Below are 27036 nucleotides of genomic sequence, written 5' to 3'. Positions count from 1 at the left end.
GGTAAAACGTAAAAGTAGATTGGAGCCATATTATAGAAAGTCTTGACCAAGGTGTATGGAAGTAAAACAAATATCTAAATGCCTTTCCTCCCTGGAAAATGTCTATATATTCTTCAATTCTCATTTCATATGCTACCTCTTCAGTAGTCTCTATAGACAACATAGGCTCTCCTTTCTTTTTTTTTTTCATTAACTTTTATTAAGCTTCAAGTGAACGTTTACAAATCCAATCAGTTTGTCACATATAAGTTTACATACATCTCACTCCCTACTCCCACTTGCTCTCCCCCTCTTGAGTCAGCCCTTTCAGTCTCTCCTTTCGTGACAATTTTGCCGGTTTCCCTCTCTCTATCCTCCCATCCCCCCTCCAGACAAGAGTTGCCAACACAATCTCAAGTGTCCACCTGATATAATTAGCTCACTCTTCATCAGCGTCTCTCTCCCACCCACTGACCAGTCCCTTTCATGTCTGATGAGTTTCTTCGGGGATGGTTCCTGTCCTGTGCCAACAGAAGGTCTGGGGACCATGGCTGCCGGGATTCCTCTAGTCTCGGTCAGACCATTAAGTTTGGTCTTTTTATGAGAATTTGGGGTCTGCATCCCACTGATCTCCTGCTCCCTCAGGGGTCCTCTGCTGTGCTCCCTGTCAGGGCAGTCATCTATTGTGGCCGGGCACCAACTAGTTCTTCTGGTCTCAGGATGATGTAGGTCTCTGGTTCATGTGGCCCCTTCTGTCTCCTGGGCTCTTAGTTGTCGTGTGGCCTTGGTGTTCTTCATTTTCCTTTGATCCAGGTGGGTTGAGACCAATTGATGCATCTTAGATGGCCGCTTGTTAGTATTTAAGACCCCAGACGCCACATTTAAAAGTGGGATGCAGAATGATTTCATAGTAGAATTATTTTGCCAATTGACTTAGAAGTCCCCACAAACCATGTTCCCCAGACCCCGGCCCTTGCTCCGCTGACCTTTGAAGCATTCATTTTATCCCGGAAACTTCTTTGCTTTTGGTCCAGTCCAGTGGAGCTGACGTTCCATTTATTGAGTGTTGTCCTTCTGCTCACCTAAAGCAGTTATTATCTACTGATTAATCAATAAAAAACCCTCTCCCACCCTCCCTCCCTCCCCACCTCGTAACCACAAAAGTATGTGTTCTTCTCAGGTTTACTATTTCTCAAGATCTTATAATAGTGGTCTTATACAATATTTGTCCTTTTGCCTCTGACTAATTTCGCTCAGCATAATGCCTTCCAGGTTCCTCCATGTTATGAAATGTTTCACAGATTCGTCACTGTTCTTTATCGATGCGTAGTATTCCATTGTGTGAATATACCACAATTTATTTACCCATTCATCCATTGACGGACACCTTGGTTGCTTCCAACTTTTTGCTATTGTAAACAGAGCTGCAATAAACATGGGTGTGCATATATCTGTTTGTGTGAAGGCTCTTGTATCTCTAGGGTATATTCCCAGGAGTGGGATTTCTGGGTTGTATGGTAGTTCTATTTCTAACTGTTTAAGATAACGTCAGATAGATTTCCAAAGTGGTTGTACCATTTTACATTCCCACCAGCAGTATATAAGAGTTCCAATCTCTCCACAGCCTCTCCAACATTTATTATTTTGTGTTTTCTGGATTAATGCAAGCCTTGTTGGAGTGAGATGGAATCTCATCGTAGTTTTAATTTGCATTTCTCTAATGGCTAATGATCGAGAGCATTTTCTCATGTATCTGTTGGCTGCCTGAATATCTTCTTTAGTGAAATGTGTGTTCATATCCTTTGCCCACTTTTTGATTGGGTTGTTTGTCTTTTTGTGGTTGAGTTTTGACAGAATCATGTAGATTTTAGAGATCAGGCGCTGGTCGGAGATGTCATAGCTGAAAATTCTTTCCCAGTCTGCAGGTGGTCTTTTTACTCTTTTGGTGAAGTCTTTAGATGAGCATAGGTGTTTGATTTTTAGGAGCTCCCAGTTATCGGGTTTCTCTTCATCATTTTTGGTAATGTTTTGTATTCTGTTGATGCCTTGTATTAGGGCTCCTAGGGTTGTCCCAATTTTTTCTTCCATGATCTTTATCGTTTTAGTCTTTATGTTTAGGTCTTTGATCCACTTGGAGTTAGTTTTTGTGCATGGTGTAAGGTGTGGGTCCTGTTTCATTTTTTTGCAAATGGATATCCAATTATGCCAGCACCATTTGTTAAAAAGGCTATCTTTTCCCCAATTAATTGACACTGGTCCTTTGTCAAATATCAGCTGCTCATACGTGGATGGATCTATGTCTGGGTTCTCAATTCTGTTCCATTGGTCTATGTGCCTGTTGTTGTACCAGTACCAGGCTGTTTTGACTACTGTGGCTGTATAATAGGTTCTGAAATCAGGTAGAGTGAGACCTCCCACTTTCTTCTTCTTTTTCAGTAGTGCTTTGCTTATCCGGGGCTTCTTTCCCTTCCATATGAAATTGGTGATTTGTTTCTCTATCCCCTTAAAATATGACATTGGAATTTGGATCGGAAGTGCGTTAAATGTATAGATGGCTTTTGGTAGAATAGACATTTTTACTATGTTAAGTCTTCCTATCCATGAGCAAGGTATGTTTTTCCACTTAAGTAGGTCCTTTTGAATTTCTTGTAGTAGAGCTTTGTAGTTTTCTTTGTATAGGTCTTTTACATCCTTGGTAAGATTTATTCCTAAGTATTTTATCTTCTTGGGGGCTACTGTGAATGGTATTGATTTGGGTATTTCCTCTTCGGTGTTCTTTTTGTTGATGTAGAGGAATCCAAGTGATTTTTGTATGTTTATTTTATAACCTGAGACTCTGCCAAACTCTTCTATTAGTTTCAGTAGTTTTCTGGAGGATTCCTTAGGGTTTTCTGTGTATATAATCATGTCATCTGCAAATAGTGATAACTTTACTTCTTCCTGGCCAATCCGGATACCTTTTATTTCTTTGTCTAGCCTAATTGCCCTGGCTAGGAGTTCCAGCACGATGTTGAATAAGAGCCGTGATAAAGGGCATCCTTGTCTGGTTCCCGTTCTCAAGGGAAATGCTTTCAGGTTCTTTCCATTTCGAGTGATATTGGCTGTTGGCTTTGCATAGATGCCCTTTATTATGTTGAGGAATTTTCCTTCAATTCCTATTTTGGTGAGAGTTTTTATCATAAATGGGTGTTGGACTTTGTCAAATGCCTTTTCTGCATCAATTGATAAGATCATGTGGTTTTTGTCTTTTGTTTTATTTATGTGGTGGATTACATTAATGGTTTTTCTGATATTAAACCAGCCTTGCATACCTGGTATAAATCCCACTTGATCATGGTGAATTATTTTTTTGATGTGTTGTTAGATTCTATTGGCTAGAATTTTGTTGAGGATTTTTGCATCTATGTTCATGAGGGATATAGGTCTATAATTTTCTTTTTTTGTAATGTCTTTACCTGGTTTGGTATCAGGGAGATGGTGGCTTCATAGAATGAGTTGGGTAGTATTCCGTCCTTTTCTGTGCTTTGGAATACCTTCAGAAGTAGTGGTGTTAACTCTTCTCTGAAAGTTTGGTAGAACTCTGCAGTGAAGCCGACTGGGCCAGGGCTTTTTTTTGTTGGGAGTTTTTTGATTACCATTTCAATCTCTTTTTTTGTTATGGGTCTATTTAGTTGTTCTACTTCTGAATGTGTTAGTTTAGGTAGGTAGTGTTTTTCCAAGAATTCATCCATTTCTTCTAGGTTTTCAAATTTGTTAGAGTACAATTTTTCATAATAATTTGAAATGATTCTTTTAATTTCAGTTGGGTCTGTTGTGATGTGGCCCTTCTCGTTTCTTATTCGGGTTATTTGTTTCCTTTCCTGTATTTCTTTAGTCAGTCTAGCCAATGGTTTATCAATTTTGTTAATTTTTTCAAAGAACCAGCTTTTGGCTTTGTTAATTCTTTCAGTTGTTTTTCTGTTCTCTAATTCATTTAGTTCAGCTCTAATTATTATTTGTTTTCTTCTGGTGCCTGTTGGATTCTTTTGTTGCTCACTTTCTATTTGTTCAAGTTGTAGGGACAATTCTCTGATTTTGGCTCCTTCTTTTTGTATGTGTGCATTTATCGATATAAATTGGCCTCTGAGCACTGCTTTTGCTGTGTCCCAGAGGTTTTGATAGGAAGTATTTTCATTCTCGTTGCTTTCTATGAATTTCCTTATTCCCTCCTTGATGTCTTCTATAACCCAGTCTTTTTTCAGTAGGATATTGTTCATTTTCCAAGAATTTGATTTCTTTTCCCTAGTTTTTCTGTTATTGATCTCTAGTTTTATTGCCTTGTGGTCTGAGAAGATGCTTTGTAATATTTCGATGTTTTGGATTCTGCAAAGGTTTGTTTTATGACCTAATATGTGGTCTATTCTAGAGAATGTTCCATGTGCGCTAGAAAAAAAAGTATATTTTGCAGCAGTTGGGTGGAGAGTTCTGTATAAGTCAATGAGGTCAAGTTGGTTGATTGTTGTAAGTAGGTCTTCCGTGTCTCTATTGAGCTTCTTACTGGATGTCCTGTCCTTCTCCGAAAGTGGTGTGTTGAAGTCTCCTACTATAATTGTGGAGGTATCTATCTCACTTTTCAATTCTGTTAAAATTTGATTTATGTATCTTGCAGCCCTGTCACTGGGTGCATAAATATTTAATATGGTTATGTCTTCCTGATCGATTGTCCCTTTTATCATTATATAGTGTCCTTCTTTATCCTTTGTGGTGGATTTAAGTCTAAAGTCTATTTTGTCAGAAATTAATATTGCTACTCCTCTTCTTTTTTGCTTATTGTTTGCTTGATATATTTTTTTCCATCCTTTGAGTTTTAGTTTGTTTGTGTCTCTAAGTCTAAGGTGTGTCTCTTGTAGGCAGCATATAGATGGATTGTGTTTCTTTATCCAGTCTGTGACTCTCTGTCTCTTTGTTGGTGCATTTAGTTCATTTACATTCAGGGTAATTATAGATAAATAAGTTTTTAGTGCTGTCATTTTGATGCCTTTTTATGTGTGTTGTTGACAATTTCATTTTTCCACATACTTTTTTGTGCTGAGGCGTTTTTCTTAGTAAATTGTGAGATCCTCATTTTCATAGTGTTTGACTTTATGTTAGTTGAGTCGTTTCGTTTTTTTTGGCTTTTATCTTGAGTTATAGAGTTGTTATACATTTTTGTGGTTACCTTATTATTTACCCCTATTTTTCTAAGTAAAAACCTAACTTGTATTGTTCTATATCGCCTTGTATCACTCTCCATATGGCAGTTCTATGCCACCTGTATTTAGTCCCTCTTTTTGATTATTGTGATCTTTTACATATTGACTTCCATGATTCTCTGTTATGTGTATTGTTTTTTTTTTTTAATTAATCTTAATTTGTCTGTTTTTGTGATTTCCCTATTTGAGTTGATATCAGGATGTTCTGTTTTGTGACCTTGTGTTGTCCTGATATGTGATATTATTGGTTCTCTGACCAAACAATATCCTTTAGTATTTCTTGTAGCTTTGGTTTGGTTTTTGCAAATTCTCTAAACTTGTGTTTATCTGTAAATATCTTAATTTCGCCTTCATATTTCAGAGAGAGTTTTGCTGGATATATGATCCTTGGCTGGCAGTTTTTCTCCTTCAGTGTTCTGTATATCTCGTCCCATTCCCTTCTTGCCTGCATGGTTTCTGCTGAGTAGTCTGAACTTATTCTTATTGATTCTCCCTTGAAGGTAACCTTTCGTTTCTCCCTGGCTGCTGTTAAAATTTTCTCTTTATCTTTGGTTTTGGTGAGTTTGATGATAATATGTCTTGGTGTTTTTCTTTTTGGATCAATCTTAAATGGGGTTTGACGAGCATCTTGGATAGATATCCTTTCGTCTTTCATGATGTCAGGGAAGTTTTCTGTTATGAGATCTTCAACTATTTTCTCTGTTTTCTGTCCTCCCTCCCCGTTCTGGGACTCCAATCACATGCAAGTTATCCTTCTTGATAGAGTCCCTCATGATTCTTAGGGTTTCTTCATTTTTTTAAATTCTTTTATCTGATTTTTTTTCAGTTATGTTGGTGTTAATTCCCTGGTCCTCCAGATGTTTTTCCAGATGTCCCAGTCTGCATTCTAATTGCTCGAGTCTGCTCCTCTGACTTCCTATTGCATTGTCTAATTCTGTAATATTATTGTTAATTTTTTGGATTTCTACATGCTGTCTCTCAATGGATTCTTGCAACTTATTAATTTTTCCACTATGTTCTTGAATAATCTTTTTCAGTTCTTCAACAGTTTTATCGGTGTGTTCCTTGGCTTTTTCTGCAGTTTGCCTTATTTCAGTTGTGATATCTTGAAGCATTCTGTAAATTAGTTTTTTATATTCTGTATCTGATAATTCTAGGATTGTATCTTCATTTGGGAAAGATTTTGATTCTTTTGTTTGGAGGGTTGTAGAAGCTGTCATGGTCTGCTTCTTTAAGTGGTTTGATATGGATTGTTGTCTCCGAGCTATCTCTAGAAAACTAGTTTTTCCAGAAAATCCGCTAAAAAAAAAATGCAGTCAGATCCCTATCAGAGTTCTCCCTCTGGCTCAGGCTATTTGGATGTTAATGAAGCTGCCTGGGGAGGGTAGAGGAGGGGACAGAGAGATAGGAGAGTAGCACCTCAGAATATAGCCAGAGTTGCTTGTCTTGCTTGGAATGACTATTATATCTGAGATTCCCGCGGGGCGTGTCGCCTATGTGTGCTGGCTGTGTGGAGATTGCCCCCGGGGGGTCTGGCCCGCTGGAGTCACGGTCAGATCCTCTGCTTGCAGCCCCACGCCCAGCGTCAAGGCTCCCCTGCTGGGACGGTGCACTCTCGACTCCAAAATCAGTCGCTGCCTCCCGGGGACTTTTTGTCCCGCCAGCCGCGTTGCCGTGTCGCCCCCGCGAACCGGTTGGGCCCCCTCCCGGGGTTAGTTCAGGTGGGTGGAGCAGCTCCCCGTGGTTGTGCTGTGACCGAGTGTCCCGGCTGGGACGCTGTTCTCCCCGCTCCAATACCAGTCACTGCCTCCCGGGGACTTCTCGTACCGGCTGCGTCCCACGCCGCTCGCCCGAAGCAGCTGGGCCCCCTCCCAGGGTTAGTTCAGGGGGGTGGAGCAGCTCTCCGTGTTTATGCCATACCTGCGTCCAGTCCCAATCCCGGCAGAATGGTTCCCTGGCTGGGATGCTGCTCTCCCCGTTCCAAGACCAGACACTGCCTCCTGGGGACTTCTCCTACTGGCTGCGTCCCACGCCGCCCACGGAACCAGCTGGTCCCCCTCCCGGGGTTAGTTCAGGGAGGTGGAGCAGCGCTCTGTGCTTGTGCCGTACCTGACTGGTACGCTGGCTTCAGGCTCTGAAAACAATCGCTGCTTCCCCGTATTAGTTCGTTCTCCGTCTCTAAATCTGTGTTTGTTGTTCAGGGTGCGTAGATTGTTATGTATGTGATCGATTCACTTGTTTTTCCGTGTCTTTGTTGTAAGAGGGATCCGAGGTAGCGTCTGCCTAGTCCGTCATCTTGGCTCCGCCTCCCTCTCCTTTCTTGATGTATTTAAAAAAAAAATTTTTTTTTTTTTGTACTTAAGATATATTCTATTCATGTCTCTCATGATATTCCATTATAATTATGTTTTCTTGGGTTGTATCTTGTTATTTCAGCAAGATGAACAATACAGGTGTCTAACAAATTTTTCCCTGAACAAATGGCAATATATATGATTGCATGAAAGTTATACTTTATGAAGACTGGCTGTTAGTAGTATGCAATTATGGATTAGCAAAGGAGAAACCAGAGGCATACCAGTCACAAAGTCAGAAATAGTGAAAAGGAGTAGTAGTAACAGAAATCCAGGCCACTGTAGTCACTATGGAAATACAGGAAGGTGGGGGAGACTATGAAATGTTTCCAAGGCAATATTAATAGAACTCAGTGACTGACTGACATTGGACAGGGCATAAGATTTTCGAAAACCTTTAAATAATTTATACCTTTTGACTTAGTTACTATACTTAGAAATTTATCCTGTGGAAATAATCACAGATTTATGCATACTTTGGGAACCTGGTGGTGAGGGGCTAAGAGCTTGGCTGCTAACCAAAAGGTTGGCAATTTGAATCCACCTGGCTCCTTGGAAACCCTATGGGGGTGTTCTACTCTGTCCTGTAGGGTCACTATGAGTCGGGAATTGACTCGATGGCAACGGGTACAGGTTTTTGGCATTATTTATAAGGATGAAAATTAAAAACAACTTTGTACAATAGCAGTTAAATAAAGAGTGGTCTTTCTATCTGATAGAATACCATGTACATATTAACATATCATATATATAGTGTACATGTAGAAACACAGGAAAAATATACATGTCAAAAGATGGGCATTGGATATTTCTGAGAGGTGGTTGGCAAGGCTATGAATGCTTTTATTTTCTTAATTAATTTTCCATATTTTTTAAAATAAAATATTCTGATTTTATAATAAAAAACAAATGTTATTATCTTTCTTTCACAGAGAAGTGAGCTAGTGTTGAGAAAAAAATCAAGTCATCAGGCTATACATTTTAGACTTAGTGGCAAAAAAAAGAGGAAAAAGATAGACCTACAATTTGAAAAGGACAGATTTTTTTGTTTGCTTGCTTTAAGAATTAGAAAAATGGAGCAAGTTTGCAGGAAAGAGCTGGCAAATATAGGGATCAGAAAAATAAAACAGGTGTTTACAAAAAGAAAATCCTTTTTATGTTTTTCTGTTTTAACAAAACTCACAGTATAGCCAATGAAATCAGGGAGAAGGCTTAGAAAAAGAAAACAACAACAACAAGAAGTTACAAAGAATTTATTTTTGTAGCATTTGGAATAGAAAATCTGTAAGTTTATTACCCAGTGGGAAGAACACACGGGGTTTGGCATGAAACAGACCTGTCTTTAAATCATGGTCACTCCACCCAGCAGCCCTGTGACCCTGGGCTAGTTGCTACTGTTAGCCAGTCTCCTCGGGTGTAACACAAGGCAAACTACCACCTGGGAAAAGTGGTATGTATGAAAGTGGCTAGTGGGGTAGCTATGATCCTAGGACCCCACTACCAGACTTCCAGATCCAGCAGGTCTGAGCCTAGATCTGAATACCTGTATTTTAAGGTGCTAGGTGCCATGGGTGTTTCTACTGCATAGGCAGGGCAAAGACAAACGTGCCTAACTCAATGCCTGGCGTATGCTAGGTACTTGGTAAATGACAGATGGTTGTTTTTATGCATAAAATATGAGGTTTCTATCATTTTTCATTAAGGCTGTCATAATTTTGTTCATTAAACACAATGAGAAGATCTGTCCTAAATAAGCAGGTCAGATTTTCCGCTACATGAGAGAGAGAAGTGAGAGAATGATAAAATGAGCAAAGAAACAACATAAAAGCCACTTGTGATCTTGGCATTTAAAGATTCAGCATAAGAAATCCCAAAGGCACTTGACATGTGGTCATATGTAATTTTGCTGAGGAACATCTAATCATTTCTGCTTCATGATGTGTAGGGCAAAGTCACTTAGTTTATCTGTGAATTTACTCATGATCTGCGTCTAAATCACGTTCATGTTTTGTTGTACTGTATCACCATAAATAGATAAAAGCTTTTTTCTTTGTAAAAAGATCTCAAAATAAAGTCAACTGCTGTACTATAGCGATATTTACAAATGTGGCGAAATGGTAAAAGGTCTCAGCAAATGTCAAAGGTCTACTGCACAATTACATTTTTTTGGCATAAGGAAAGGCCTTATCCTATTTCATAAGTAGTTTCTAGCAATAAAAAGCCACATGAAAAGGTCAGAATTCATGGTGTATAATGCCCCCAGTATTTCAAGTTTGTCTATCTGCCTTTCTTCCTCGCCTTCTGAAACATGCTGGCTTGTTAGGAAGGGTAAAATGCAATCTTGGGTGAGGTCCGAAGACTAAGATAAATAAATGTGAACCACAGACAGTGCTGGCTACTGCCTGGCATCTTTAGTCCCCCACTGTACACAGCTACTGTAGGTGAGAAACAGACTGGATTGCAGATAGGGAGTAATACACTTAGTAAATTAAAATGGTCTAACAGCACTGCAGAAGACTGAGCTGTCAATGACTTCTTTTGCTTCCTAGGTAACTACCAACTTTTTCAGGGCAAATGATAACTACTGTGGACCAAAATGAGGGAGCCACACATAACTATGAGGTACTGTATGTGTAAACTGGTGTTAAGTCAGCGATTCTCCATCCCTGGAAGAGTTCTGTGCAGGCTTACTGATCCAAACTATCTACCAGTTGCCATTTAGTGGATTCCTATCCATGGTGACCACGTGTTGCAGAGTGGAACTGCTCCATAGGGTTTTCAAGGCTATGACCTTTTGCAAGCAGATCACCAGGCCTTTCTTTCACGGTGCCTCTGTTGTAGTTAGGTGCCGTCGGGTCAGTTCTGACTCAGTGACCCTATATACCACAAAACAAAACACTGCCTGGTCCTGTGCCGTGGTCACAATTGTTGTTATGCTTGAGCCCATTGTTGCAGCCACTGTGTCAATCCATCTCATCGAGGGTCTTCCTCTTTTCTGCTGACCCTCTACTTTACCAAGCATGATGTTCTTCTCCAGGGACTGATCCCTCCTGACAACATGTCCAAAGTATGTAAGACACAGTCTCGTCATCCTTGCTTCTACAGGGCATTCTGGTTGTACTTCTTCCAAGACAGATTTGTTTGTTCTTTTGGCAGTCCGTGGTATATTCAGTATTCTTTGCCAATACCACAATTTGAAGGTGTCAAGCCTTCTTCAGTCTTCCTTATTCACTGTCCAACTTTGATATGCATATGATGTGACTGAAAATATCCACGGCTGGGGTCAGGTGCATCTTAAGTCTTCAAGGTGACATCTTTGCTTTTCAAAACTTTAAAGAGGCCCTTTGCAGCAGATTTGCCCAATGCAGTGCATCTTTCAATTTCTTGACTGTTGCTTCCATGGGTGCTGATTGTGGATCTAAGTAAAACGAAATCCTTGACAACTTCAATCTTTTCTCCATTTATTATGATGTGGTTTATTGGTCCAGTTGTGAGGATTTTAGTTTTATGTTGAGGTGTAACCCGTACTGAAGGCTGTGGTCTTTGATCTTTATCAGTAGGTGCTTCAAGTCCTCTTCGCTTTTAGCAAGCAGGGTTGTGTCATCTGCATAATGCAGTTTGTTAATGAGTCTTCCTTAAATCCCAATGCCTCGATCTTCTTCATATATCAGATTATCTCCTCAGCAAAGCTGCCTCTGAGCGGGTTTAAATTGCCAACCTTTCAGTTAGTAGTTGAGTGCTTAACTGTTTGTGCCACCCAGAGACTCCAAATTATCTATTGGGATTTTTTTTTTCTTTAGTGGTTGACCCTGTATACCCCAATTAGTGGAAAGACAGCATCCTTCATATTTGGAATTCAGGCATCTGGACTAAATATGGATTGTTTTACCTTGAATTGTAAAACATTTTATTTCAAGCCTGAAACTTAAATGTACCTATGTGATGTTTTAGAGTGTTAACAAATGAACTGATTTGCTTGAAAGACTTGGTCTAGAAACTGACAACTTAATAACATGATTATTTGGGGGCAGGAATTAAGTTTTTTAATGATAATGGCTCAAAATAATCTTTTAAAATATTGTCTATCACTCTACAACACAAGTATTCAGCCCAATCAGGCTGGTTTTCCTAGATGACTGCTCAGGCCCACACTGGTCCAAACTGTGTGGCCCTTCCTTTCTTGTAATCTTCCTATTCTGCCCTTCGCCATCATCCTTTTTTTTTGGCCCGTCCAAGTCATAGACAATCTCTGATCCAAATGAAATTCAGCTTCTTGATGAAGCCTTACCCCAGTATTTCAACACTCCATGTTGAACACTACATTTACTTTACTGAACACTCCTGTAATTATTCTGTATAACATCTACATGCTATATACCATAAAAATGAGTACTTTTGTATTTCCTTATATAATTCTCTAGGGTTTTTCATGTGTGTTATTCTCATCTATCCACGAAGACCATAAACTTCTTAAGTGAAGGTCGTATTTTGAATGAGACACATCCTCACAAATATACCCCACCTCCAACTACTTGAACCTAATTTCAAGTTGTTTCAAATGTGCACACTTGTGCCGCCTTATGGTGAAAGTAATTATTGCATGGTTACAAATGGGTTAATGGCTTATTAACCAAAACAAACAAACTCATTGCCCTTGAGTCAATTCTGACTCATAGGAACCCTATAGGACAGAGCAAAATTTCCCCACTGGGTTCCCAAGGAGCACCTGGTGGATTCAAACTGCTGCCCTTCTGGTTAGCAGCCATAGCACTTAACCACTATGCCATCAGGGTTTCCATGGCTTATAAAGCAACAAAAGGTATCACAAAATCAAGTAACAGTTGGACCAAATCATTGTTGATTTGCAATCAAAGAAGAATAAGGCTATTATTGTTAAAAATGATGACGCACTGGAGATGATAAATATACATAATTGTTGGTGCAATAAGGACTTAAATGTTTAAAACTACAAGGTAAATTTACTGTAGCTGTTGGAGCCCTGGTGGTGCAGTGGTTAAGAGCTTGGCTGCTAACCAAAAGGTCAGCAGTTTGAATTCACCAGTGGCTCCCTGGAAACCCTTTGGGGCAGTTTTCCTCTGTCTTACAGGGTCGCTATGAGTCGACCCTCTAAGATTCTCTTTACCTGTGATCCTAGATAAAACTTTTCCTCTCTCTAGCTGCCCTAACTCTCCAACTGATGTCTTCTTAGCTTGCTCCACCCGTCATCTCAGCAGCATAACCACCACCTACCTGCCTTGGGATTACCATCTCTCCATCTCTGGCCACCTGGCCTATTTTTTTCCTTTCTTTTAAATTTCTTCCTTGAAGAAAATCACCCAGCTCACTGCTGTTATGGTTTGGAAGCTTTGTTGACTAAAATTACACTATAAATATAAAAGGCAACAAGTTATAGTAAAAACAACATGGGCTATTCAGTCAGACAAACTATTTCAGTAATTCTGATGAGCTTCTTTACCTCAATTTCTTCTAAGTTTAAATCTTAACAATGGTAACCACTCTTTAGAACTGCAGTGAGGATTAACTGACCTCATCCATGTAAAGCACTTAGCATAATGCCTGTTATTTAGTAGATGCTCAATAAATGTTAGCTGCTATTGTTACTATAATTATCAGCATCATCATATTTCTTATTTTTATAGTATACAGGTCCCACTCTATTTTCCCAACTGAAACAAATTCAAATTCATCTAACTCTTTTTTTAGTCATATACAGACGGGAAAAACCAGTTGCCAGTTCTGGCAGGAAAAATTACATATTGTGGTTGTCACTATGAGTTGGAAGCGACTCAATGACAACAACTTTTGGTTTTGACTAGTATTCTGGGTGATAACTAAGCAGCAATATACATTCCTCAAAGTAATGAGTCAGTTCAATACTACGATATTTCCCAAATTTCAGAACAGAGAGTTCTATACATACATCCTTATCCACTGTATAGTTATCTCTCAATTATGCTGCTTACATTTAGAGGAAGATCTTTATTAAGAAAACAATGTGTTCCAACAGCATATTTGTGTTGTTAGAAACTTCATTACCAGAGATATCCGGCAGATAAATATGCTCTATGATGTCAGAAATACCTTTAAATAAATCAGTAAATACTATAAAATATCAGATTATAGAAGGAAGTATAAAGCATATATTGGTGAATGAGAAGTAGGAGTCTAAACTGGATGCAGTAAGTGGTACCATATTAAAAAACAAAAAAATCTACCCTACTCCGTAGAGATTGAACTGTGTTCTCCATGAGCTTATATGGGTAGATGGCTATTCACTATACATATACGATGTGACAATCAAGTCCGCAAGTCCGCTTCATGTTATTTATAACTGCAGAATTTCAAAAGCAAACCAAACTATGGGGACAACATATTTAGTTTACCATATGTGATGCACTGAACTGCATCTCCCCCAAAATTTGTGTTATAAATCCTAACCCCTATATTTGTGAATGTGATCCCATTTGGGAACAGGGTTTTCTTATGTTAATGAGGCCATGTCAGTGGAGGCTGTGTTTTAAGCCAATCGCTTTTGCGACAGACACAGAGAAGCAAGCAGAGACAGATGGGGGAAGACAGATGCCACGCCTCATGGAGACTGCCAAGGAACCAAGGATCAGAAGCTGAAAAAAGATAACGACATTCCCCCAGAGCCAACAGAGAGATAAAGTCTTTCCCTAGAGCCTGTGTCCTGAATTCAGATGTCTAGCCTCCTAAACTGAGTAAATAAATTTGCTTGTTAAAGCCACCAATCTGTGGTATTTCTGTTACAGCAGCATTAGATTACTAAGACACCATACCAGTATGACTGATTATGAACATTTCTTCAAAATTATGATTACCTAGTTGGGAAGGTTCATTAGCTAGGTTGTATCTTAAAGCACATCAAACCTAAAAGGAACAAAAGTGGTGCCATGTAAGGAAAGAAGTAAAAAATTTACACTTATATAATGGTTCAAGAACTTTCACATTAGGCACAAGCAGTTTTATGACAACTTAGCAACTACCAGATGAACGTGATAATTTGTCACAGATGTCACCATTACACAATACACTTGTTAGAAATCAGAGTGGAGAGAAGAACCATTTGAACAAGATTATTCTGCTAGGTAACTATGGACTGTGAATTGTTCTTATAAAATTAATAAAACTTCAGCAATGTTTCTGGATAATTTCTCCTTCATATATAGCCATATGTGTGTTTATCTTTATGTATACTTATGTCTACAGACATATAAAACATAAATATGCAGAGCTATGATAAAAAGTACAATTGTGGTAAGACCATGTAAACTGAGGAACTTCACTGAAGTAAAAATGCCTGCTTTAGAGTTTGAGGCCCTACTCCATCTTGCTTTTCTTTTAATATATATAAACTCCTGACTTATTCTTTAAGGGCTGTGACTAAACGCAAAGTAGAGAAAGTTTTCTCATTTTCTCTGTGGTTAGGCTGAGAGAATAACAATACACTGTTTCACATGAGTTACCAAGGCCTTTCCATAAACAATGTCTCAGGAAGAAGGCCTTGGTGCTGACTCTTATCTAGGTCTCCTAGACAACTGCTGACAAAAAAATTTCACTTAAGCAAGCTGTTTTTAAGAGAGAAATGTCCTGTAACTACCTCACAGCCCCCACTTCTTGTAATTTACCTTGTGTTAATCTAAGTTTGTAATGTCTAATCAAAATAGCACATCTCAACTTTTCTGTTTTCACCTTTTAAAAGGTCTCCACAGCTTGGCCATTTTGGAAGCATTTGTTCACTCTGTAAAATCAGATGTTTCTCCAGTTCAGACTGTTATCAAACCTTCAAAAAATCTCCTGCCTTTACTTTAACAGAGTAGGCATTTATTACTCTTAGACATTTCTTGGGGACCCAGATGGGACCCAAAGGAGAATTTGCCTTCGTAATAACCAAGATTCCAGGTATTTTGGGGTAATAGCACCGAGCTGGATCATTTTGGGGCCTTCCATCTCCATGGCGGATTTGGGAGTGCAACAAGGTAAAGCCCTCTCGGGTCCGAGCTTTGGCTCTTTTTACATAGATGCTCCCTCCTCAGATTTATTGTAGGATTTGTTGTTTATATGTCTGTCTCTTTGTTCACAGGTGAATTTGGATATACTGACCAAGATGTTGGTTCAGGTATCTAACTTTATCACTGCCTAGGAATCTCAGCCTTGTAAACATTTGGCTGACTCTGGGAAGCTGTTATCAAACAATATCATTAATATCACATGCAAGCAAAATTTTGCTGAAGATCATTCAAAAGCTGCTGCAACAGTATACTGACGGGGAACTGCCAGAAATTCAGGCCGGATTCAGAAGAGGACATGGAACCAGGGATATCATTACTGATGTCAGATGGATCCTGGCTGAAAGCAGATAATACCAGAAGGATGTTTACCTGTGTTTTATTAACTATGCAAAGGCATTTGACTGTGTGAATGATAACAAATTATGGATATCATTGCGAAGAACGGGAATTCCAGAACATTTAATTGTGCTCATGAGGAACCTGTACATAGATCAAGAGGCAGTTGTTCAGATAGAACAAGTGGATACTGAGTGGTTTAAAGTAAGGAAAGGTGTATGTCAGTATTGTATCCTTTCACCGTACTTATTCAGTCAGTGTACTGAGCAAATAATCTGAGCAGCTGGAGTATATATAGAATGGGAAATCAGGATTGCAAGATAACTCATTAACAGCCTGAGTTGCCCAAATGACACAACCTTGTTTGCTAAAAGTGAAGAGGACTTGAAGCACTTACTGATTAAGATCAAAGGCCACAGCCTTCAGTATGGATTACACTTCAACATAAAGAAAACAAAAATCCTCACAACTGGACCAATAAGCCACATCATGATAAATGGAGAAAAGACTGAAGTTGTCAAGGATTTCATTTTACTTGGATCCACAATCAATACCCACGGAAGGAGCAGTCAAGAAATCAAAAGACGCATCGTACTGGGCAAATCTGCTGCAAAGGACCTCTTCAAAGTGTTGAAAAACAAAGGTGTCACCTTGAAGACTAAGGTGCACCTGACCCATGCCATGGGTATTTTCAATCGCATCATCTGCATGTGAAAGCTGGACAATGAATAAGGAAGAATTAGGCACCTGTACAAAACCAACAGCCAACATCATTCTTAATGGAGAGAAGCTGAAAGTATTCCCCTTTGAGAACATGAAAAAGACAAGGTTGCCCTTTATCACCACTCATATTTAACACTGTGCTGGAAGTCCTAGCTAGAGCAATACAACAAGAAAAGGAAGTAAAAGGCATCCAAATTGGTAAGTAAGAAGTAAAACTATCCCTATTTGCAGATGATATGATATTACACACAGAAAGCCCAAAACACTCCAGGAGAACACTACTAGAACTAATAAAAAAAAAAAAAATAGAAAGATTCAAAAGTGTAGCAGGATGCAAGACAAATGTAAAAAACCAGGTGGATTCCTATACATCAATAAAAAAAGAAGAAACTGACAAAAAGGAAATCAGGGAAACAATACCATTTATGATAACCCCTAAAAAATGAAGTACTTAGGGATAAATTCAACCACGGATGTAAAACACCTATACAAAGAAAACTACAAAATACTACTGCAAGAAACCAAGAGATCTGCATAAATGGAAAACCATACCATGCTCGTGGATAGGTAGACTCAACATTGTGAAAATGTCAATTCTACTCAAAAAAAAGCAGTCTACAAATACAATGCAATCCCGATCCAAATACAAACAGCATTCTTTAAAGAGATGGAAAAACTAATCAGTAACTTCACAGGGAAAGGGAAGAGGCTCCAGATAAGTAAAGCACTACTGAAAAAGAATAAAGTAGGAGGACTCACACTACCTGACCTCAGAACCTACTATACAGCTATTAGTCAAAACAGCCTGGTACTGGTACAACGACAGATACATTGACCAATGTAAATTTAGCTATGACGAATCCAACAAAGGTCTTATTTCTAAACTTTGTAAGAAAACCCAATACTTCTACAACAAAAAGACAAATAATCCAATTTAAAAATGGGCAAAGGAAATGAACAAGACACTTCACCAAAGAAGACACTCAAGCGGCTAACAGACACATGAGGAAACGCTCACCATCTCTAGCCATTAGAGAAATGCAAATCAAAACCACAATGTGATACAATCTCACCCCAGCATTACTGGCACAAAAAAGCAGAAAATAACAAATGTTGGAGAGGCTGCGGGGAGACTGGAATTCTTGTGCATTGTGGGTGAGGATGTAAAATGGTACAATCACTTTGGAAAATGATACAGTCCCTCTTTAAAAAGCTAGAAATAGAAATACCATCCCAGAAAAACCCAGTGTTGTCGAGAAATACCATATGATCTAGCAATTCCACTCCTAGGAATATATCCTAGAGAAATAAGATCCATCACATGAATACACATGTGCATACCCACGTTCATTGCAGCATTTTCCACAACAGCAAAAAGATGCAAATAACCTAGATGACCCTCAACAGATGAATGGATAAACAAACTATGGTACATACACACAATGGAATACTAAATGGTGATAAAGAAAACCAATGAATCTGTGAAGCACCTCACAACATGGATGAATCTGCAGGGCTTTATGCTGAGTGAAATAAGTTAATCATAAAAAGACAGATATTGTGTGACAACACTACTACAAAAATTCACGAAAAGGTTTATACACAAAAAGAAACAATCTTTGATAGTTACGGGGGCGGGGAGGTAGGGATTAAAAAACACTAAATAGGCAGTAGATGGTTGGTAACTTTGGTGAAGTGAAAGACAGTACGCAATACTGGAGAAGCCAGCATGACTTGTCCAGGGCAAGGTCACGGATAATCCATGAACACATCCAAATTCCCTGAGGGACCGAATTGCTGGGATGGGGGGTGGGGCTGTGGGGACCATGGTCTCAGGGAACGTCTAGCTCAACTGGCATAACATAGTTTATAAAAAAAAATGTTCTACATCCTCCTTTGGTCAGTAGCGTCTAGGGTCTTAAAAGCGGTGAGTGGCCATCAAACATACTCCACTGGCCTCACCCCACCTAGACCAAAGGAGAATTAAGAAAACCAAAGACACAGGGAAAAATCAGTCCAAGGACCAATGGACTACAACTACCACAGCATTCACCAAACTGAGTCCAGGGCAACTAGATGGTGCCCAGCTACCACCACTGACTGCTCTGACAGTGATCACAATGGAGGGTTCTGGATAGAGTTGGAGAAAAATATAGATTATAATCCTTTTGTGTGTGTGTGTGTGTGTGTGTGTGCGCTTTAGGTGAAAGCTTACAGCTCAAGTTAATATCTCATACAAAAATTTATTTATATGAGACCCTAGCTGCAATCCTCACAATGTGACAGCACACTTCACCTTTCCATCCCAGGTTTCCCCTGTGCATTCAACCAGCTCCTATCCCTTTTGGCCCTCCCATGCTGCCTCTGGACAGAAGCCATTCATCTAGTCTTGTGCATTTACTTGAACTAAGATGTACGTTCCTCACAAATATTATTTTATGTTTTACAGTCCAATCTTTGAAGAGTTGTCTTTGGGAATGAGCTCAGTTCTGGGTTAAGAGAGACTCCAGGGGGTATGTCTTCTGGGGTTCCTCTAGTATCAGTCAGACCATTAAGTGTAGTCTTTCCACATGAATCTGAGTTCTGTACATTTTTCTCCTGCTCCGTCAGGAATTCTATGTTATATTACCGGTCATGGTGCTCATTGGTGGTAGCCAGGCACCATCTAATTCTTCTAGTCTCGGGCTGATGAAGTCTCTGGTTTATGCGGCCCTTTTGTCTTTTGGGCTAATATTTTCCTTGTGTCTTTGGTGTTCTTGATTCTCCTTTGCTCCACGTGGGTTAGGACCAACTAATGCATCTTAGATGGCCATTTGCTAGCTTTTTAGATCCCAGATGCCACTCACCAAAGTGGGATGCTAAACATTTTAATTAACTTTATTATACCAATTGACCTAGATGTCACATGAAACCATGGTCCCCAGAACCCTGGCCCTGCAATTCTGTCCCTCAAAGTGTTTGGTTATGTTCAGGAAACTTCTTAGCTTTTAGTTTAGTCCAGTGGTGCTGACTTACCCTGTATTGTGTATTGTTCCTCCCTTCACCTAAGACGATTTTTCTCTACTATCTAGTTAGTGAATTCTTCTCTCCCTCCCTCCCTAGTCTCCTGTCTTAGTTATTTAGTGCTGCCATAACAGAAATACCACATGTGGATGGCTTTAACAAAGAGAAATTTATTTTCTCACAGTCAGTGGGTTATAAGTCCGAATTCAGGGCATTGGCTCCAGGTGAAGGCTTTCTCTCTCTGTTGGCTCTGGAGGAAGGTCCTTGTTCTCAATCTTCTCGTGGTCAAGGAGCTTCTCAGGCTCAGGGACCCCAGGTACAAAGGACACACTCTGCTCCTGGTGCTGCTTTCTTGGTGGTATGAGGTCCCCAACTGTCTGCTTGCTTCCCTTTCATCTCTTGAGGTGACCTGAGTAAGGATGGTGTTACAATCCCACCCTAATCCTCTCAACACAAAATTACAATCACATAATGGAGGCTGACCACTTGATACTGGGAAGCATGGCCTAACCAAGTTGATACACACAATTTTGGGGGGACATAATTCAATCCATGATATCCCACCCTTTGGCCCCCACAAAATTACATCTTTGTAACATGCAGAACATATTCACCCCATCATATCATAGCAAAAGTCTTAACTCTAAGTCCAAAATCCAAAAATTCCTCTTCATCTGTGAACTCTAGAATACAAGTTATCTGTTTCCATAGGTACAACGACAGAACAGGCACAAGCTAGACATTTCCATTACAAATGGGAGAAACTGGAGGGAAAGAAAGCATAACATGCACCAAGCAAGTCAGCACAATGAACACATTACACTAGCCCTCAAAGCTTTGAAAATAATATTCTGTTCTCTGAGACAATTTACACAATGGGCCCTGATTTCCAGATTCTAGGTATTGGCCACACTCTCCAAATTCTGAGTGGAGGCCCCTCGGCCCTGGGCTTCAACTCTGCCTTCCAGGCCCACTTGGGACAGCTACTCTGCTCCCTCGTCTTTAGGTACACAATTCTCCTAGTCCATCTGAGTGGCAATTCCACCCTTAGAAACACCAGAGGTTCTACCCTTTGAAACCCCTGAGGTCCTGGCCATACCTTTTGAGACTGAGGCAGCTCAACTTCTTATGTTCCTTGTCTCTTCACCTTCTGTTTCCTGGTTTCTTGGCCTCTCAGCTACTCTGGCCTCATGCCCCCATCCGCACTTCTGGGATAAGTGTTCCAAAGCTCTGTGGCTCCACTGATAAGTTCCTAGAGGTACCCCACTCCGCCAGGAAGCATCCTGCACACAGACCCTCAGCTCTGTGGCTCTGTGTGTTGGCAGGCCTAGCTTCACCGATAACTGCCCGGAGGCACCGCATTCTGCCAGGAGGCCTCCTGCGCACAGGCACTCAGCTCTCTTACTCTGTGGGTTGGTCTCCTGCTGATCTCCTGCTTCTGCTGCTGCTGGTACTCTGCTGTTGCTGCTTCTCTGCCACTGCAGGTTCTCTGTTGTGTTAATAAATGGTAATAGGGAAAAACTGGTAATAGGGAACACAAGGTTGAGAAGGGGAGAGTGTTGACATGTTGTGGGGTTGGTATCCTATGTAACAAAATAGTATGTGTACTAATTGTTGAATGAGAAGTTAGTTTGTTCTGTAAAGGTTCATCTAAAGTACAATAATAAAAAAAAAGGAGAAGAAAAAAAGCAAAGCTTCTGACTTTCAAAATTAATTACCAGGTAGCTGAACAAGCTGTTTCTCCCAAATCTGTCTATTGGTGGGTTTAATTGTTATGAAAAAAAAAAAATAGAGCCATTAATAAACACTTTTTTTAATGACCCCCAAGCGTCTGTCAGTTTGCCATACTGCGGGGGCTTGCACGTTGCCATGATGCTGCCATCAGTATTCAAATACCAGCAAGGTCACCCATGGGGACAGGTTTCAGATGAGCTTCCACACTAAGAAAGACTAGGAAAAGGACCTGGTGGTCTACTTCTGAAGAAAATTAGCCAACAAAAACCTTATAAATAGCAGAACACTGGTTAGGTGATGGAAAAGGAGACCCTCAGGTTGGAAGGTACTCAAAATATGACTGGGAAAGAGCTGTCTCCTAAAAGTAGAGTTGACCTTAACGATGTGGATGGAGCTGAGCTTTGGGGATCCTCATTTGCTGATGTAGCAATGACTTGAAATGAGAAGAAACAGCTGCAAACATCCATTAATAATAGGAAGGTAGAATGTATGAAGTATGAATCTAGGAAAATTGGAAATCATCAAAAATGAAACGGCACACATAAACATTTATATTCTAGGTTTTAATGTGCTGAAATGGACATGTACTGGTCATTTTGAAACAATCATATGGTCTGATATGCTGGGAATAACAAGTTGATGGGAAATGGCACCGCATTCATCATCAAAAAGAACATTTCAAGATCTATCCTGAAGTACAACATTGTCAGTGACAGGATAAAACCCATACACCTGCAACAAAGACCAGTTATTACAACTATTATTCAAATTTACACATAACACTAAGGCCAACGATGAAGAAATTGAAGATTTTTACAAATTCCTACAGTGTGAAATTGATCAAACATGCAATCAGGATGCATTGATAATTACTGGCAATTGGAGTTCAAAAGTTGGAAGGATTGGTAGTTGGAAAATATAGCCTTGGTGATTGAAATGGTGCCAGATAGCAGCATGATAGAATTTCACAATACCAACGACCTCTTCATTGCAAATACCTTTTAACAACATGAACAGCAACTATACACATGGACTTCACCAGATGGAATACACAGGAATCAAACTGACTACATCTATGGAAAGAAATGATGGAAAAGCTCAGTATCATCAGCCAGAACAAGGCTAGGGACAGACCATCAATTGCTTACATGAAAATTCAATATGAAGTTGAAGGAAATTAGAACAAGTCCACGAGAGCCAAAGTACAACTTTGAGTGTATGCCATCTGAATTTACAGACCACCTCAAGAATAGATCTGATGCACTGAACACTAATAACCGAAGACCAGATGAGTTGTAGGATGACATCAAGGACATCATACATAAAGAAACCACGAAGTCATTAAAAAGACAGTAAAGAAAGAAAAGATGAAAATGGGTGTCAGAAGAGACTCTGAAACTTGCTCTTGAACATACTGTAGCTAAAGCGAAAGGAAGAAATGAAGTCAAAGAGCTGAACAGAAGATTTCAAAGGGGTGGCTCAAGAAGACAAAGTATTATAATGACATGCAAAGACCTGGGGATAGAAAACCAAAAGGGAAGAACACGCTCAGCATTTTTCAAGCTGAAAGAACTGAGGAAAAAAATTCAAGTCTTGAATTGCAATATTGAAAGATTTTATGGGGAAAATACTAAAATGACACAGGAGCATCAAAAGAAGATGGAAGTAATACACAAAGTCACTGTACCAAAAAGAACTGGTCAACTTCAACCATTTCAGGAGGCAGCATATGATCAAAAACTGATGGTACTAAAGGAAGAGGTCCAAGCTGCACTGAAAACATTGGTGAAAACAAGGCTCCAGGGATTGATGGAATTATCAGTTGAGATGTTTCAACGAACACATGCACTGCTGGAAGTGCTCACTTTTCTGTGCTAAGAAATTTGGAAGACAGCTACATGGCCAACCAACTGGAAGAGATCCATATTTGTGCCCATTACAAAGAATGGTGATCCAACTGAATGTTGAAATTATTGAACAGTATCATTATCACAGACAAGTAAAATTTTGACAAAGATCATTCAAAAGCAGTTGCAGCAATAATATATCTACAGGGAACTCCCAGAAATTCAAGCCGATTCAAAAGAGGATATGGAATAAGGTATATCACTGCTGATGTCATATGGATCATGGCTGAAAGTAGAGAATACCAGAAAGATGTTTGTTTACCAGTGTTTTATTGACAAAACAAAGGCATTCGACTGTGTGGGTCATACCAAATTATGAATAACATTGGGAAGAATGGGAATTCCAGAACACTTAATTGTGTTCACAAGGAACCTGTCCATGGATGCAGAGGCAGTCATTCAAATAGAAGAAGGATACACAGCGTGGTTTACAGTCAGGCAAGGCGTGCATCAGGGTTGTATCCTTTCACCATTCTTATTCAATCTGTATGCTGAGCAAATAATCCAAGAACCTGGACTATATAAAGAAGAATGCAGCATTAGGATCGAAGGCAGGCTCATTAACATCCTGGGATATGCAGATGACACAGCTTTATGTGCTGAAAGTGAAGAGGACTTGAAGCATTTACTGATGAAGATCAAAGACTATAGCCCTCAGTATGGATTACACATTAACATAAAAAAACAAACAAAAATCCTCACAACTGGACCACTAAGCAACAAGATGATAAACAGAGAAAAGATTGAAGTTGTAAAGGATTTCATTTAACTTGGATCCACAACACATGTGTGTGGAAGGAACAATCAAGAAATCAAAGGACACATTGAATTAGGCAAATCTGCTGCAAAAGCTCTCTTTAAAGTGTTAAAAATGTGCCACTTTAAGGACTAAGATGTGCCTGTCCCAAGCCATGACCTTTTCAATCACCTTGTATGCATGTGAAAGATGGACAATGAATAAGGAAGACTGAAGAAGAATCCACACCTTTGAATTATGCTGTTGGTGAAGAATACCATGGACTGCCAGAAGGACAAACAAATCTGTCTCGGAAGAAGCACAGCCAGAATGCTCCTTAGAAGCAAGGATGGCGAGACTTCATCTGACATACTTTGGATATGTTATCAGCAGGCACAGTCCCTGGAGAAAGATATCATGCTTGGTAAAGCAGAGGGTCAGTAAAAAAGAGGAAGACCCTCAATGAGATGGAATGACACAGTGGCTGCAAGGATGCGCTAGAGCCCAGGGATTGTGAAGATGGCACAGGACTGGTCAGTGTTTCCTTCCGCATAGAGAGGGTTGCTATGAGTTGGAATCGACTGGACAGCACTTAACAACAACAACAACAGGAGGCTGATCTAAAGTTCATGCTTAAAAATAACTACAAGCAGAATATAGCTGGAAGCAATTTAGAATCTCAGTGATGCTAAGAAACTAAATTACTTATGTTGTATAGTATTATATAAGCCTGATTCTAGAGCAGGTCCCACAAATTGCTAGATTTCTGTTGTTTTATTAATTTTTTTTTATTAAATTAGATTATGATAGTTCTTCAAAGAACTTACTCTAATTAATTTAATGATAAATAAATAGTCCTAATATTCTCAGGAATTAATAAAAGTAAATCCATCCCAGTAAAGTTTTTATGTTTTATAACAGATAAACATAAAATAATTTCCAAAATCTTTTTGGACAACTTAAGCTGAATTAAATATATAAACTATGTTTGGTTAGGAAAAAAAAAAGTAATTATGTCCTAAAATGAAAGATACTGGTTGTTCCAAAATAAGGAAAAAAAATTAAATATAAAAATAAAAACCGGTCACAGGAAAATGTGTATGTTTGCATACAATAATAAATGTGTCTGCCAATAAGAATTATCCTATGAAAAACATACAACAAAGAGTATAGAAAGTTTGTTAAAAATATTTCTTTTAAATATTATTGTGCTTTAGACGAAAGTTTACAGCACCAAGTAGTTTCTCATTCAAAAATTTATACACAAATGTTTTGTGACATTGGTTCTAATCCTGGAAATGTATCAACACTCTCCCCATTTCCCTTTACACCACAGGTTCCCCGTGTCCATTCATCCAGTTTTCCTGTCTCTTCCTGCCTTTTTGTCTTTGCTTTTGGGCAAGTGCTGCCCATTTCGTCTTGCATACTTGAATGAACTGAGAAGCACACTTCTCACATGTGTTATTGTTTGCTTTATAGGACTGTCTAATCTTTGGCTGAAAGATGGGCTTTGGGAGTTCAGTTCTGAGTCAGCAGGGTGTCCGGGGGCCATCGTCTTGGGGGTTCCTGCAGTCTCTATCAGACCAGTAAGCCTGGTCTTTTTTTTTTTTTGGGAATTTCATATTTGTTCTACATTTTTCTCCTGCTCTATCCAGGACTCACTATTATGATCCCTGTCAGTGTGGTCAGTGGTGGTAGCCAGGTACCATTTAGTTCTTCTGGGCTTGGGCTGGTAGAGGTTCTGGTTCATGTGGTCCCTCAGTCCTTTGGACTAACATTTTCCTTGTGTCTTTGGTTTTATTCATTCTCCTTTGCTCCAAACATGGCCATTCACAAGCTTTTAAGACCCCAGATGCTACTCATCAAAGAATGATGTAGAGCTTTTTTTATGAACTATTATTATGCCAATTGATCTAGATGTCCCCTGAGATTACATCCCTAGTGCTAAGCCCAGTAATTTGGTCCTTCAAGGTGTCTGTATGTGTCTAAGAAGCTTCTATGACTTTGCCTTTGTCAAGATGTGCTGATTTCCCCTATATTGTGTGTTGTCTTTCCCTCCACCAAAGTTAACACTTGTTCCTGAATATCCATCTGCAAAAAATGAAACAAGACCCATATCTCACACCATGCACAAAAGCTAATTCAAAACGATCAAAGACTTAACGGTGAAATCTAAAACTATAAAGACCATGGAAGAAAAAAAATAGGGACAACTCTGAGTCATAATACATGGTATAAACAGTATACAAAACATTACTAACAACGCTCAAACACCAGAAGAGAAATAACTGGGAGCTCCTAAAAATCAAACACTTATACTCATCCAAAGACTTCACCGAAAGAGTAAAAAGACTACCTACAGACTGGGAAAAAGGTTTTAGCTATGACATTTCCGATCACCGTTCGATCTCTAAAATCTACATGATACTGCAAAACCTCAACAACAAAAAGACAAATAACCCAATTAAAAAACAGGCAAAGGATATGAACAGGCTCTTCACCAAAGAACACATGCAGGCAGCTAATGGATACATGAGGAAATGCTCATGATCATTAGCCATTACAGAAATGCAAATCAAAGCTACAATGAGATACCATCTCACTCCAGCAAGGCTGGCATTAATTCAAAAAACCCAAAATAAGAAATGTTGGAGAGGTTGTGGAAAGACTGGAACACTTATACACTGCTGTTAGGAATGTAAAATGGTACAATCACTTCGGAAATCAATTTGGCACTTCCTTAAAAAGCTAGAAGTAGAAGTTCCATAAGATCCAGCAATCCCAGTCCTTGGAATATATCCTAGAGAAACAAGAGTCTTTCCGTGAACCGATATATGCACACCCATGTTTGTTGCGGCACTGTTTACAATAACAAAAAGATGGAAGCAACCAAGGTGCCTGTCAATGGATGAATGGACAATGGAATAAATAAACTATGGTATATTCACACAATGGAATACTACCCATAGATAAAGAACA

General features: G+C 39.4%; 1 protein-coding gene across 14 annotated transcripts in view; it reads right to left on the bottom strand.

Moving 5' to 3' along the window:
* Nucleotides 1-27036, bottom strand: part of LCLAT1 (lysocardiolipin acyltransferase 1) — a 438576-nt gene that overhangs the window by 123757 nt on the left and 287783 nt on the right. Inside the window, exon 9 of one of the 14 annotated variants that reach the window (XM_064295192.1) lies at nt 20100-21169. The exons of the other annotated variants lie outside the window; for them this stretch is intronic. Within the exon in view, the coding sequence (XP_064151262.1) occupies nt 20799-21169 (371 nt within the window). The 3' untranslated portion in view covers nt 20100-20798. Of the gene's footprint in view, nt 1-20099; nt 21170-27036 lie in introns of those variants that run through there. 14 annotated transcript variants of the gene reach the window in all.

Source organism: Loxodonta africana, chromosome 12 (genome assembly GCF_030014295.1).
Source record: "Loxodonta africana isolate mLoxAfr1 chromosome 12, mLoxAfr1.hap2, whole genome shotgun sequence".
In the NCBI taxonomy this organism is placed as follows: Eukaryota; Metazoa; Chordata; class Mammalia; order Proboscidea; family Elephantidae; genus Loxodonta; species Loxodonta africana.
Note: the sequence above shows the minus strand (reverse complement) of the source record. Positions and strands in the feature narration are given on the sequence as shown.